The following is a 15,871-nucleotide window of genomic DNA, read 5'->3' as shown; positions in this document are numbered from 1 at the left end:
TCAGATATTTCAGCATCTTGTCGCCGTAAAGTATTAATTATTGATCTACAAGCCAATAGTATATTTATTATTCATTTTGCATTGCATAAATTGTTTGATCGCACGCGTTCATGTGTGTCGATGCGGGTCCTATCGTCGCACATCCTGATATAACGCTAACTAGATAATGCCAACGCTAAAAAAATGTTTCAAGTTTTACATGTAAAACTTGAAACATTTATTTAAATTCTGTCACGCACTGTTCTTCCAAGAGTAATCTGACAGTAACGTATTCTTCTACTAATCTAAAGCACATGTAAAACATCTATGGAAACTGAGCGTGGACACGTACAACTTTTATGCATGTACGTACTTATAAGCGTACGCGGTCTCTTGTTTTATAGTTGGTCGCGGAAGATCGAGTTCTATTCTGTAGCTTTATATCATTCATTGGCCCTAGCACGCTACAATCTCTTCTGCATTACAGACGGACAAGCAATGGCCTATTTTGCCTTGAGCGTATTTGTTGTCTATTGTGTGGCGTAATCGTATGTGTTGGCAGTTAAGTTTATCTAGCGCAGGAGGGATGCTGTCATGCATGCTAGCATAATATTACGGAAGTTGCTGCAATCAATCAACATTCGTTAAATAGAATAGTGTAGGTAGTAACGCATGCATCCACGCATACATGCGCCCCACTTGGCACATCTGCAGTAAACAGGTAATTTATGAGATGAGCTATTTTTACGGCCGCATAGCCGAAACTGGCCATCTAGTTGCATTGAAAAACAATGGCACTGGATAAACTGTGGCGATAGTCGTAATTTTATAACGGCAACTTTGAAGTTGCGTGTTAAGTTCATGGCACACAAGAAATTGTCTTTATATTGTTATATTCTTTTCTGTATCTCTCCGAAACTAAATTCATAGTCACTATAAATGTACCTTCTATTTTTAGAAACCTTCTTCTGCTACCAACTATCTATTATATAACTACAGCCATATGCACAAAGGGCAAAGTGTATTTGCATATAAAAAAAAAAACAACATATATGTCCATGTGTTTCTAAATGCATGTGCTGCCATCCTACTCCAATCAGACGGAAGAGGGGCCTGAACTGCTACCTAATTAACGGAAACAATTCCGAACTGGTCGAAACAGCAAGTTTCTTATTCATCCCACGTCCTAGCGAACCATCCGGCCCTCTCCTCTTGTCCCGATAGTATTATAGTGTCTAGAATAGACGAGTGGCCTAGACTGCGCCCGCTGGTGATAACTGCTTACCTTGTTTATTTCACCTATCCCTTATCCGAACTCATCCTTTACAATCGTGAACACAGTTTTGATTGGCCGACCGAGCTACCATCCGACACGGCCTAGACCCAAGGTTTTTCTGAGCAGCAGCCTCGGTTTTACCCACCATTCTCTTTTCCGTTTTTCTTTCCGGTGGCAATTGCTTCCTCCCGTATGGAGGTTTTGTGCCTAGCTGCTGTGATGCTTTCGGAACCTAGCTCGTGCTGGCATTGATGTCAGAAGGAGATTAAGTAGGCTTTGTGCGGGCAGACCGTCGGTCTTCGATACACAATAGTGAATAGGCGACCATTGTGTCCCGTTGTGGTTGATTCCCAAATTATACTCACGTGAAAAGGTTTAAATACCAAAGGAACGAAATGGGTTTGCGTGGCATATACAAGGCGTTGTCTCATATGTCTCGATGCTATTGATGTTTTCGACGGGCTTTTGCATCATCTTTGCCCATTAAATGCTCTTTCGGCATATCGCCCTTACGCCTTCTTTCATATGCCACGAAGCGCCTTCTTTCTTCTTCTCACTCATTGTTTGTGCCCATTTGAGAGTTCTACCGTAGTCGTGCGCTTCCTCCTTTCAGTGACAACCCCAGATGTGAGTTTCTAGTCTTGTCTACTGTTTAGATATATTCTGTAACAGTTACCGGGTATCGATATATTATACTATTTGCAGGAGCCGCCTCAGCAGCAAAACAACGGAGGATATGGTGGCGGCAGTAGTGGTTGCGTTGCCAGTTCGGGCATCGGTGGGGGTGTCGGTCTCGGCATCACCGGCAGCGGTGGACCGTGCGCCATGAGCGATTACATGACGGCGAACAGCGACTACGGTGTGATGTTGCCATTGCAGTCTTTGCCACCGTTGTCACCGCAGACGTCGCCCGTCCACACCGTCCATCCCCTAACCGTCCTTAACGGCGGTCTACGCATTTCGCCTCAGCACTTGGCGAACGTTTCACCGCATCAGCAGCACAGGCCAAATGGTCAACAACAACAACAACAACAGCAGCATCATCGTCAGCACCAGCAGCCACCTTCGTCGCAGCAATTGCCTTTAGCGCACCATTTGCCCGTGATGACCAACAACTCACTCTACGCTACGGGGGCTTTCAGTGCAGCACTCATACTACCGCAGTATCCACTGCAACCTAATCCCAATCAAGCGTAAGTACAACAATGTCGTATACAATAACGGGATGTCGAAAAATAACGATCGCTTCTAAGCCGAAATAAGGAGCAAAATATTTTATTTCAATTAATTAAATATGCGCCACTTCGCTAGATAGTATATTGCCATTTTCTGATAATCCCACAACTCCTGAGGTTCCTGTGGTTTCTGAGCAAGAAAAATTCAATAATAAGTGGTTTTTGCAACTAAGTTACGGGAGTTCTAACCGGACTGAAACTGATGATAGGATGATGCAAGCTCCAGACCAAAGGGCGTGTACTCTAAACTTTTGCCGGATAACTAGCTAGCTATCTATAATATGATCTGACGTTCTTATGGTAGAGTACGACGCTTTTTTTTTCTGTTTACTAGTTTCGGTTAATTTTTTCATGGCTTGGGTAATTCTGTTAGCTGTTAGCAGTTGACGTTCGAGTCAGTGGTTTTGCCAGGTCGCACTAATCCATAATGCATGATTTCCTTTCAACCCGTTTAAGCTTTCGTTTTCGTAGAGTTTTATAGATGGAAATACGATCGGGTAAATTCACTTGCATCGATTCGTCTCTTTTTAGAAAACCAGCTTTGCTCAATTAATTTTTTGGGCGTCCATATTGGCATCATGGCGGTATTGTGGGTGCGCACGCGTCGCTCTCGTTCAATTTTCATAATAACTTCGAGTATTTTTTTGTTCTCAACTGGTCACAATTTTATCAATTTAATAAGGACGATAAGATAAATTTAATAAGGACACGATAAGGACTATTTTTTTAGTCGAAATTTCCAAAATGAAGCATCTTTAGGCCGTTTCTTTAAATGGCGCATTTTAAGCACGAAATTTCAGCACACACTTCTTCACAAACTTTCGAACAAATTTCGCTCGTCTTCACAGCACATTATCTCTTAAGTTTATTACTACGACGTCAGCTTTCAAATGCCAACCCGACATTACTCATATGATCTGAGATATGTAACTATCTAGCTAAAAAAAAACGGTCTTATACTATCTAAGAGTTTCGATAACTGTACAGGCTACATAGCCAGTGTATGCAATATCGCATAAATCATCGGTTTATCGATGTTAGTGTTTGTACAGATGATTTGATTGATGATGGATGAACGACGACGATGACGACAATATAATGTGGACACATTAGATACGGCGATAAGACATGAAACAGTATTATTTTCACTATTTTATCCTGTACTGCTGTCCTTTAGCTGTAAAACAATCTTCAATTTAAGTAGGGCTATATACGCGTAAGAAGTTCTCGATGGATCAAAGAAAAATGTCTGTATACAACGTTTGTAGGAACTGCTGTCCGCAGACGATGCAGCAGAGCTATTATTCAAAGACACTGTCATTTTTTCTCAAAATCTGTCTCCAATAATTTTCGACGACAAAACCTGGGCGTATTCAATACACGCCACGGCTTCCGTAAGTAGTTTAAAGACTACTTACGGAAGCCGTCGGAAACGGCCAGTCGTTGCCGACTTGCTAGCAACTTAACTGACATTTGTTTGTGCGCAAAGCTAGGACGTAGCCGACGCGACTCGTTCGATTGGTAGCTTCCAGTATTTTTGTAGCTTCCAGATTGTTTTCACCATAAAATCCTCTACGCGTTGAAGAGACCGAGGCACGTAAACATAACGTGATTATATCAGGAACATTCAGCTGTTTACGATAAGTTGGACGTGTTCAACTTTGGGCCCTGACTTTTGACTTACGGACCGGCAGACACTCAAGAAAATGAATTGTTTTGCAATTGAAACACACGTTGAGTAATACCGAATGGAGGAACCAAACCATTCGTAGATCTATTGGATATTCGACAGTTAGACCGATAATTGCTGCTTCAAACTCCCTCATGGGACATACGCTTCCCGTGAGCTTCGAACTCTAGGGTTTACGCTAATGAAACTAAGTACGTTGTTAGCGAATCACGTTTTGTACAAGTAATTACTTGACTGCCGCAGATTTTGAACTCGGATTAGTTAATAGTTAAGTAATTATCGGATCAATTTTAAGTTAGGCTACTTTCAATATATGTACTGTGCTCTAGCTGCACCTTTCTTCGATAAAAGCGGCCACACAACAAGTACGTGCTGGAATAAGGAAAAACAACTCAGGGTGCGTATTTATCATCAAGGCTGAAAGACCAGGAAGTCCAAAACACTTTATCTTTTATACCTAACAATACAAAAACGTCAGTAACTGCTATGACCATACTGCAGTGCTCGACGCCATTTGCATCGTCTGCGGTTTGGTAGACCAACGGTCAGGCCAGCGGTTGCCAGACAGAGACGTAAATCCAAGTGACCTCGACAGGAGGTGTCAGTGCTAAAATCATCCATTCTTCGCTCTTCTCTCTCTCTGTGTATTTCTTGCTATACGTTCTTCAGAGGTCTGTCCGAAACGGAAAGAGATCTAGAGAACAGAAATAAGAACACTTATCATGACTGAATGCCAAACGCCAACCGACGGACCACAGAGAGCAGATCGACGGACCGGCAATACGAGTACCGGAAAAGAAAAACGCGTCTCGTAACCGGGCCGCAGCGAGGTCCATGTTCATCAGGGTTTTACCGAACTCGATGGAGCGCCTGTGGTTGTAGGCGCGGGAAGGGTGGTTGGAACGAAGTGAGCGCCAATATTGATACCGTTGAGCCACAAAGAGAAGTAACTCAGACGACGACTGCACTTCAAATGGCAAGTACAGCTACCGACAGGCGAAAGCCAAGTTTCGGCGAGGGCAACAGCGCAGTCGCAGGAAAGGGTAAAGAGCCAGGGAATGTAAGGAAATACTAATCTGCCGGTGGAGGCCACGTTTCTCAACGAGAGGTGGGCAACGTTAAGCCTGGCCGTCGCGATGATGATTTGCGCAGTTGCGTTTCCGAATGGGATAGTCGTCGACGTTCGGCGATAGACGAACTACCTGCTGACTATCTCGCACCCGCTTTCTCCTCTTACCCTCGACATCCCGTACTGCTCGTCCTTCCCATAGATTGTAACAGATTGTTCCGGATAGGCCATTAGATAGGTAGCTTCACCACCTCTCGCAGCCTGCTAGTTTTTTTGCCTACGACAAGCTTTCCAGCGGCGGGCAGCCGAGCGAACAGAAGCTTTTATATATAGAGTACGAAAAAGGAAAAGCTACAGAAGTGGAGGTATGGCGATAGGAAACATTGACATACGGTATGGAGGCATACGGTAGATCCATAGAACCACACGACCTTAGGCTCTATAACCGGCGCCCCTCTGACAGACGCACATGCCCAGTTAAAGAGAATTTTCTACTAACAAATGCATATTCGGACGACGTTATACTTTTTCTATTCAAATTGTCTGTACGCTGCAGGGCAGCTAAGCGTAAAAGACTGTCCTTGATAAGTTAAACGAATTAGCGAATACTCATTGAGGTCGAGTGTTAAATATGTGTCCTATGAAAATTAGGGCGATGACATCCTTTAATTACCGCCTCCCTCATATATAAATATATAGGTTTTTTCTTTGAAGTACCCACTATTAGTATTCTTCTATACAGCAAGGGCATGTGTGTGACTGGAACCTGAAATTTGCCCTTTTATAATATAGCGTTGCCACAAGGCCAATTGTCTAAACATATGCAATGCGATTTGAGAAATCGGAACTCAGGAATATTGTATGTAACCAACATAGATTTGTTACAAAGTACGCGCTGATCCTATAATCTAACACAGCCGACTCGCAATGAGCAGAGCCGACTCTGATCCTTCTGACATGACTGCAAAACTCAAAACTGGAATTATAGTGCATTCTTCTCCAAGTTATATGGATTGTGCATGTACCGCAAATATGCAGCAAATAGCTATACAACTATGTTGAAACGAGCTGTCAAGCAACGACAACTTTTAACTTGTGATACATGCAAAATAATTCAGCTTCATTGTCATCGCACTCATTATTTCGAGTTTATCTTCGATTTCTCGTTATTGGTGAAATTTCTAGCTGAATTTCCGTTTCTCTTTTCGTTTCACACTCCATAGCGCGCCTTTAACTTAGCTTTCTAGCTAACTAGCAGGCATATATATACCTGAAATGATATCGATTTGTTTATCTTTATCTTGCAACTGTGTTAGCCTGTCTTGAGCAAAGTTTTTAGCAAAGATAATCAGGATACCGTGGTCGCGCTACTTGTCTGCGATCCTCAGGTTCTAAGTTGGACGCAGGATCTGTTTCCTGCTGGCAGTGCTGTGGAAGAAACGGGCTTCAGCAGCCCATATCACACGCTCTGCTTACGTCTGATACCACTAACCAGATTTGCTGGTTTCAATGAATGGTCTGGGAGTGACGTCAGATGGTCAAGCAACGGCTCAGCGTAGCTATCGATCAAGCAGACAAGGGTCCGGCGCCTCAAATTTACATGCCCTTTCGATATGCGATCGTGGGAAGGACAAAAGCAATAGGAATAGCAGCAACGGTGTCGATGTCGGCACAGATTAGAGATGATCCATCATAGTTGTTGTTGTTGTTGTTGTTATCAACAGAATGTCCGACGACTTCGAAGTCTCGATTGAGCTCTGTGATAACATTTAGCTACATTTAGGCTCATATTGTCCAGTTTCGCACCCTTGCTGAAATGTTTGGCAAATCAAATCAAGCGCTATGACTTGTCATCCTCCATCAGTCCCCTCTCCTGTTCGCGATTATGGTGGGTTAAACAATATTTGTAGGGTATGAGCAAGATAGCTTGTATTAGAGTGCGTAGCACGTGCGACTCAGCAGCAACACAAGTAAAAGCTGGCACCCCCAGTGATCTATTTGTAGGAGAACGCGAAACGCAATAGTAGGTACAATGGCAGCTCCTTTTCTCCTGTTTTTTTGGTGACGAAGCGGCCACTCGTCCTCTGGTGATCTGTTGATTCCAACTGGTATTGCTAGCTACACCATCCAAAACATCTACTGAAATTAGCCTGATGCTTTTTGACTATCTTAGCTAACTAAGTTAGTAATCAATAATCACCGCTTTGTCGTAACGGCTAACTATAGACTTTTTAAGGCTATTTTATTAAGTTCAAGTTGCATTTTTGAATTGGTATCTTGTGCATCACGTACTGCGACCTTTGCGTTTTGCCATTTTAACACGCATTCGCCGATCTTAGGATGGCTTATCGAAAATTTAATCATGACCCTTGTTTGAAGCCTACATCTGTATTTCCTTCAAGCAAACAGATGACCGCACATCCATTGTTGACGATGAGAATTATTTTGATGAACAGTTTCGACGTTATGGTGGTAAGTAATTATATGGCGAGACATAGCTGTAAGTCCAATTTTATTCCAAGTTTATTCCACCAATTTGTGTGCTGACTGGCGTCATTGCCGTTTTGGAAGCCACCAACGATAGTAAGCATATAGACGAGATACCAACGGCAGATCCCGTCGACGAAATAAACTGGTTCCGTGACACCTATGTGTGAACTGTAGCAACGAAAAAAAAACGCAGCACTATCACAAACAGATTTAGCGACCTTTTCTACTCGCACTTATAGCTGCTCTTAATAATAACGGTCTTAATAAACATACGGTCATTTGAGGCTATATAGTTCTTGTACACCTGGCTTTCGTATGGACATCGTTCCCTGCCGGCACTAGAGGGCAGGTCCCAGACTAGTATAAGAAAGATATTCGCTGTCTTTACGCGACATATGCCGTCGCCGCGTGAATCGCTCACCGCAAAGCAAAACTAACAACGTTACCAGCTTAGTCATTGACGACTGGCACGTAGGAAACGCTATCATACAAAGTCGTCATAGCTGTAGAGCCGCCATTGCATGTATCGGTCGTATTTGGTGACATGGCTTAGTGGGCACTAATCAACCACTGTCGGTCTGATTGGATCGTGGCATAGGCATTCCTGTATCTTGATTTGAAGATTGTAATCTTTATTTACCAGCACACACATAAACATGCATGCGCACGCGCACGCGCACGCGTACGCACACATACACCGTCTCGCTGACTAAACTCACTAAAACATACAGACGCCTACATAAAGACATTGGACTGAATGCGGCAGCTAACAGATTCACCGCTGTCTCATTCTAATTAGATTAGAAAGCATTAAAATCAATTCCAACGAGGCTTGCCTCGCTGTCTAGTTAGGATTGCATGCATTATATGTTGGTAGCTACTGAGCAGGACTACTGGCAGCGACCACGACAGTGAGTGAAAGAAGAAGGAAACAAAGGAAACTGAACAATGACCTCGATGCCTCAGTCGTGGTATGCTTTCCGTATCTGTTCGAGTATTCGGTTGGTAAGTTGAACTAAGGTCAAGGCGGCGTTACGCCTTCCGTACGGTGCGTTAGATAAATCGCACGCTTACTATCTCCGAGATTCGCATTCGGCGAAAGGTGGAAGGAGCTCCGCTATCGCCGCCTTAAAGAATCCCATCCGTTCTAGCGTACGTTTCTACTTGAGACGGCTGTCGTTACACGCAACGTCGTCTTTTACAGAGTTGTCGAAGTAAGTATTCGTATTATCGCTCTAATTCGTGCTACCACCGTTAGCTGAATCCTTTGCATCTCGTTATACTGAAAATCGATCACAATCGATCTTTGTCTACATATAGAAAGAATAGCAGGTTGTCCATACCTGTCTTTCTCTATATCTCTTCTCAATGCATATACACTTTACGTCAGATCGACACCGCTACGCGTTGTTATAGGTCAAACAATAGAAGAGTGCGGAGTAAGGTTTGACTGAACAAGAATAGACCGGGTATTCGTTGGCGTAAGCTTGCAATCCGCTTTACGATACCAATATTAAATCATCTAGACACTATGTATGCCAGTTAGAAAACTAGAAACCGTACGGCCTAGCAAGCCAGATTGCGGCATCTGCAACTGGTGTCATGACAATTGAACTCGCATTGCGGTGTACGCCTTTTGCATACGGAATAAACAAAAAAGGACCAAAAAATAACTTGACGTAGTGTGCGTAATGAGGTCAAGGCGAAACACATGAATGAGGAACAGCTACGATCCAGAACAGGTCCTAAGGGGTGCACGCGTGTATTCCTAACAATTCAAAATATACTGGTATAGAGTATACACACGCGCAACCAGTAGAAAAACTGGAAAACGCTTGGTGAACATCTGTTTTAAGATTGCTGTCAAAATTCTGTCGTTTAAACGGCATGAAGCACAGGTTTTATTAACATGTAATAATGTACTCTGTAACTAAGCACTGAATTATTTTCGTGAGATGGAAGTTTTGCTGAATGTTGAAGAAGGTGTGCTATTATTTTGTGCTTAGGCCGTTATGAGTATAGTTAATGCAATCAACGAAAACCAAACAGTGAATTTGAACAATAATTTTGTGCATGAGAAATAGCAGACGTAAACAAATTTAACAGAATGAAAGATAGATACTTGCGAAAACTCAAAGGCTCAAACGGCAATCAATCAGGGTATTGAAAAGACAGTGAAAGCCCAAGAACAAACGTTTAAACGTAAAGGATGCTACAAAGTCCTTTTATTATGCTAATAGGCACTTCAATCTACAGAACTGTTTTCTCCGATTGCTTATTGTGAGAAGCAATCGGATTGCCTGAAAAGCCCAACGTAGTGCTCGTACTATAGCAGTTCTTGGAAAGTGTTCACATTCAACCTAAAACCAGTAGCGTTTTCATCGCCCCACCTCAACTAAATTATATAGGTTTCTCAAAGCCTGGACATTTGGCAAACCACATAAACTCAACAACAAGTATAGCTTAACACGAAACCGCTTTCCGAGTTTGCTAGTAGGTGTCTTACTGGAGCACCTCATATAATGATATTTATTTGCTCGTTTTTAGCGTTGGTGTCCGTCGGAAGCGCGAAGAGGCGATCACATTTATATACATCTTCATATAAAACGAAGAGTTCAAAAGACGGGTGTATCGTAGTCAGGTGAACCGAAAGTCCTAAACGCATATGGTCATAAGTAACGCTTTTACCTGGCACACTACCTGCCAGTCGGGTGAATTTTCGCGCGATTTACCAGATTGTAACACTTCTCTTTAATTCGAGGAACCTTGTGTTATATCATTTGGTTTTTTTTTTCTATTGAGATTGGGCTGCGTTTGCTCCCGGTGAATAAATTTAAACATGTGAGGAAGTATCTGTTCCAAAAATCAATGTCACGGGTGTACGCCGAATGTTTGGCATATGTTGAAGATCATGTCATGCCTTTCATTTAGCTCTTGTTGAAAACTTTCTAATCAGGTTCACCTTTTGTTCCTCTCCTAAAAACTCCCTGGGTAATACATTTTCATGTGTATTACGTTTGTAGCCACGTCTTCTCAGCCATCCATGTTACTCTAAATAGAGATTTGGCCGTAAACTTGCCATATATATATACCACCTAGACCAAGCACAACAGTAATGTCACAATTGAGGATATCATACTTATACGATGGACCATGCCAGCTGTTATAAAGTAAAAACACGTAAATAACTGTGTTTACATTGCCGTTCGTCTACGTATATATCCTTTGATAGATCACCACTGTATTGTCGTCACCGTACTACGTTTGCCGAAAGAACGATGACCCACCTCTCTAGTAGATTCCTCTCTAGCCTTCTGAAGCTGACATAATTATGTTGCAGAATGCGCGCGTATAATAAAGGCTTGAAATTGCAAATACAGGAAACCATTGATGGGGCGCGATAAAATAGACTATATTGCTATTACGTAGGAAGACGGGATTAATACCAAACTGAAAAAGGGAAAACCTTACGCGCCTACATAATTAGTCAGGAACATTGTGCACCAAGATATACAATAATAACAATAAATACGGTTGAATAGATATCAGGAACTGTGTTTGTATGGCAAGTGTCAACGCATCGCCATTCATATGCTGTGTGCTATTTTTTCTAACCTCGTTCTGTCGTACTTTTGCGTGTGTGTCTCTGTGTTTCCGTACGTTTGTGCATGTCCGCGTGCGGATGTGTCACGTCAACGATTATGTCCCTACTCTGCCTGGCTCGTTGGCGGTGGTTGATGGGACGGTTACACGGTCGGCCTCCGGCCTGGCTGACTTGCCCCTGCTTCCTGATCCACATTTGTCCGCGGAATTTTTCTGTCTACTTGGATTTTATGCGTTTTCCGTCTCCATCATCGATCGCCTTCTTGGATACGGTTGTCGTGCTCTGCTACTGGCGAAAAAATGCCGAAACGTCCACGAAACTATCATCGCCACCACTGTACATTCATCGTACATGCTAGCAGGTCTCTATCGTTGAGCGAGTGCGGGAGTCTGCCGCGGCCGTGCAGTCAGTTGCGAATGGCCACCGCCCATGCAGGCAACCCAGCGACGCCAGCCACAGCGTACATCTCATCGACTCTGCCGTACAACCGTGTTGGAAAGGGTAGCCAACAGCAGCATCCACCTCCCTCTCAACAACTGCAGCAACTACAACAGGCTGAGGGGCAGCAATCCAATCCTTCGCTAAGTCCAGTCGCACAAAGAAGGTACAGCTGCGACAACCGGGACAAAACACACGCACACTAATAATAACACTTAAGTACAACAGCTAGTATATTTGAGATAAAGGCAGCAGTACCCAAGCCCAGAGAGAAATCCGCAGAGACCATATGACATATAGCTGCGCAGGCACGTGAAAAAAGATACGAACATTAATAACAGCGAATCGAAAATTAGAGAAAGAAAAGACCGGTTCACGTAACTTTTATTTCAAGGTCAGCTACCACTTTAGCCGCTAAGTGAGTACGCCGGTCGCGGGTTTCACAAACTGCACTTATATTTAAGGCACGCAAGAATGTACGTAAGAATCAACATGGCGATAGACAACTGCAGCCAGCAGCAACTGGAGAAAGACTCTTCACGTTCAGAGCCGCGATTGTAAGACTTACTTAGATATCATGCAACCATGCAGAATAGGCAGGCAGGCAGGCAGGCAGGCATACGGCTCTGACAATGTCATTTAATACGTAAAACCAAAAAGGGCCAGCTGGTAGCTTTGCAGGCTATTTCTGAGTAATTTTTTTCCTTTCAAATTGATACATGAATCAATATTAGAACGTGTTCGGGTTTTAGATTGATTCTGATCTTTCGTTAGCGGAAAACGTCGAGCGTTTACGTATTTTCCAAGCGTTAGTGTACCGCCGTTTGGTATGCGAGCCTTCCTGAAGTTCCAAGATCATCCAAAATGTGGTTTGCTTGATCCATCGTATCATTGTCAAAACACTCCAAAATTGAGAATTCGCTTTTATGTTGCATATAAAAGATACTGATTAAGCGAGTCATACAAAATACATGGTAAAAACTCATTAATTTCTCCTTTTCGTGGTCCCTTGGAAACAGTTCGTTGGTAAGCAAGTGGTTTTTCTCAGCGTTTTAGCGCATGTGCTGCGCATGCAAGCCGTCACGGACAGGGGCCTTCCACTTTTATTTCAGCGGTAGAATTTCACGACATAGCGTTGATAGCTTTACCATCTGTGGTTGTGGGAGAACTGTACACTGAAAATGTCACCAACCAAGTGCCAACCTACACCGCCTAGAAGCTATGGCCGGTCCTTTCAAACGAGAAATCGCCAACGACGTAATATAAAGAGACAAAGGATTCCCTGCTAAGGTCGACCTACTATGATCTATTGTAATGTGAAGAGTAATAAATATTTTGCTCTACTGAGTAGTACGATCCGTCACGAAAATTGAATCCGTCGATGACAGTTATCATTCAAAATCTACACACGTGTTCATTTGGCGGATGTCTCTATAGATATGCATAATGGCCGAACTGTTATTAAGAAGCAAGTACTAACTAATCTTCCTAGTCCAATGATGAGAAAATTTATTTTATTAATTAGACATATTGTAAAATGTGAAAATACCAATGCATCATTTCTAAACTAACCGCTTTGAGTGGTCGAGGTGTCGCATACGTTACAGACAAATTGATGATTGCTAATCTTCTATAGATGATACGTGCTAGAGAAACAGCTCTGCAAACAGACGTTGTAGCAAATGTTATTACACATGATTATTATTAGAAAAAAAATTATTTTGTTATTATTATAATATTATAAAATACCTTTGATGTAGCACTTTCGGCAGCACTAATGGAGGAGACAAGAATACTTCTAAGCCATGTCTCCTGGAGCGTTCAAAACTGACTTGGCGACTTCTGCCTTCGACGGGTCTCTCACTGAAGAGCAAGAAGCTTAGTAAGAAGGAAGGCCAATGTGGTATCCGCTATAGCTAGAGAAATAACGTTGTCTGAAGAAAGAAAGAAAAATGTCTAAAGGGAAAATAGACCATTGTGGAAAGAAAGGACGTTGGTCATGGCCATATTGTAGTTTGCTTCATTCCACAGAGTTACCAATGAAAAACTAGCGGCACTAATCTAACTCTTGTTAGCTACTAGGTGGAGTAGCTTGAACATATATCCGTTCCTCCACTTATACCGATAGCGAAACATATATTATAAGGAGCGACTGGGCCCTTGGGTTTATTCGCTTCGAGATAAGAGGGGTATCGTCCACGTCTCGAAAAATTTCCTATCGCCGTTATGGGTTAGGCAATTTCGACAAGTGTTACCATGTACGGGTCGAAACATGTTTCGACTCGCAATCTAATGTGATTTTTTCGCTAGTAGTAAAAGTATTATATTAGTAATTTGTAGTGGTGGTTTGGATGGTTAAATCTTTTGTTTACTAACAAAAGATTTAACCATCTAACTAACAAAAAAAAGGTCGCTGCTTCAAGCACTGCCATCGACAGTTACTACATAACATTTGTGATTAAAATTAAAAAAGTACGATCAAGCATGTGTTGAATGTGTATAACAATGTGTTATCACTATAAGTAAAAGGAAATCAGGCCAACATTTCTGAAACTGCACACTGGGAGTGCTACTTATGTAGCAATCGTGCTCGAACAATTCGTGAATATGCTCGAAAGCACCAAGGAACAAGAATTGTCCTTATTTTTGAATCACTGGTAGCCAGGGAATGAAGTAAATTTGAAATGCTGCACATATTAGAGTAGTCTGATTGATTCGCTTGGTCCTTGAAAACATGAGCGTGGTGCTTGTCTCGGTGGTAGATCATACTAACATCCCCAGCAGGTCTCCAAGCCTTTAGTGTAAAAATTAATGTAGGTAAGGGAAGTCGGCAAAATAGTTACTATACCATTAACTGAATAAGCTAATACTTGCCACACAATGTTACAAAGTATTGGCAAAATTTGAAGTGACATCGCGCGCGGGTGGGACGCGAGTAGGCGGTAGCGATGGGAATTTAGGGGCAGAAAAGCAAATTAAATTTGCTACGCGTAAATATTATTCCAAAATGGCGTACAATTATGCTTTGCTGAAGCTTAATCACAATCGTGCAGCTCTGTATCGGGCAGTCTTTGTAAGAGGAGCACTGCTGTGCCGATTAGAATCGTTTTACTTTTTGTCTTCTAACTAGATTGTGCTTACGGGAACTCATAAAGTAAGATAATTTTCTGCATCAATAATGCTCGAAGCCTAGCAATCCTTTGTTGTTGATATGATCATTACCTTTTTTCCATTCTGCATGTTAAATTTTGTCATGCACGCGTATCGTATGTCCAGACAATTTAGTTATATCCAACTAACTAACCGTAAGTTTTAGGGTTAGTACACTGGATGGATAGATAGCTGTCAAAAGCTCCAAACGCTAAAAAAAAACGACCAAATTATATTTCGCACGATGTTATACTATTATGAATCTATATTTATGCCTTCAACAAGGTTATCAGACGTTAAATGCTAAGGACCACTAAGTAATTTAGGCTGACAGTAGAATGTGATAGCACTACAATAGCTCTTGTTGAAATTTCGCCCCGCATGCAAAAAGCAGATTAAAAGTACGGGGATCTAAACGGATTTATCTTTTCAAAGTCAACTAAAGCCTAAGCCGCACGGCGATGGAGGACTGCGGAAAAGCAAACCAACTTGCCCAACTTCACATAGAGTGAGAGAGGAAGAGCGCGCTAAGGAAAAAGCGAAAACATCTGGTTATTTATTACTCTGTGGAGCATGTCGAGCCAAAAAGCAGAAATGAAGGTGAAGATGGGGAAAAGGACCAAGAGTGCCGTCTCGACTCTATCGGTATTGCAAAACATCATTTTGCAGATTACAAAACCTACTTTGCCATCATCTTGCATCACCTGTACACCGTTTCCCAACGTTTCCCGGTAAATTCCGGTGCACTTGACTGCCTTAGCGAGGCAGCTACTTGTTCCGCGTTCCGATTTCCTGTAGCAAATTAGGTCGAAATGTGGTGCATTCCAGGTTGGTTCATTGGCCATCCTACTAGGCCGTCGACAGGCTATCCAGTTCGAAGTTTCATAAATCGTTGAGGAACTGAACAAACTATAATTTAAATGTGGAGGACGGTTTGAGT

General features: G+C 42.4%; 1 protein-coding gene across 3 annotated transcripts in view; it reads left to right on the top strand.

Annotated features, from left to right (window-relative positions):
* Positions 1-15,871, top strand: part of LOC111266505 (irregular chiasm C-roughest protein) — a 32,685-nt gene that overhangs the window by 13,246 nt on the left and 3,568 nt on the right. Inside the window, exons 9-10 of one of the 3 annotated variants that reach the window (XM_022844042.2) lie at positions 1,961-2,448; positions 11,705-11,947. In XM_022844042.2, coding sequence (XP_022699777.1) covers positions 1,961-2,448; positions 11,705-11,947 — 731 coding nt within the window. Of the gene's footprint in view, positions 1-1,960; positions 2,449-11,701; positions 11,948-15,871 lie in introns of all 3 variants that reach the window. The other 2 variants (XM_022844041.2, XM_086970933.1) reach the window with 2 other exon arrangements.

Source organism: Varroa jacobsoni, unplaced genomic scaffold, assembly GCF_002532875.2.
Source record: "Varroa jacobsoni isolate VJ856 unplaced genomic scaffold, vjacob_1.0 scaffold_1092, whole genome shotgun sequence".
Lineage (NCBI taxonomy): Eukaryota > Metazoa > Arthropoda > Arachnida > Mesostigmata > Varroidae > Varroa > Varroa jacobsoni.
The sequence above is the reverse complement of the archived record's forward strand: the minus strand, read 5'-3'. Positions and strand labels throughout refer to the sequence as shown.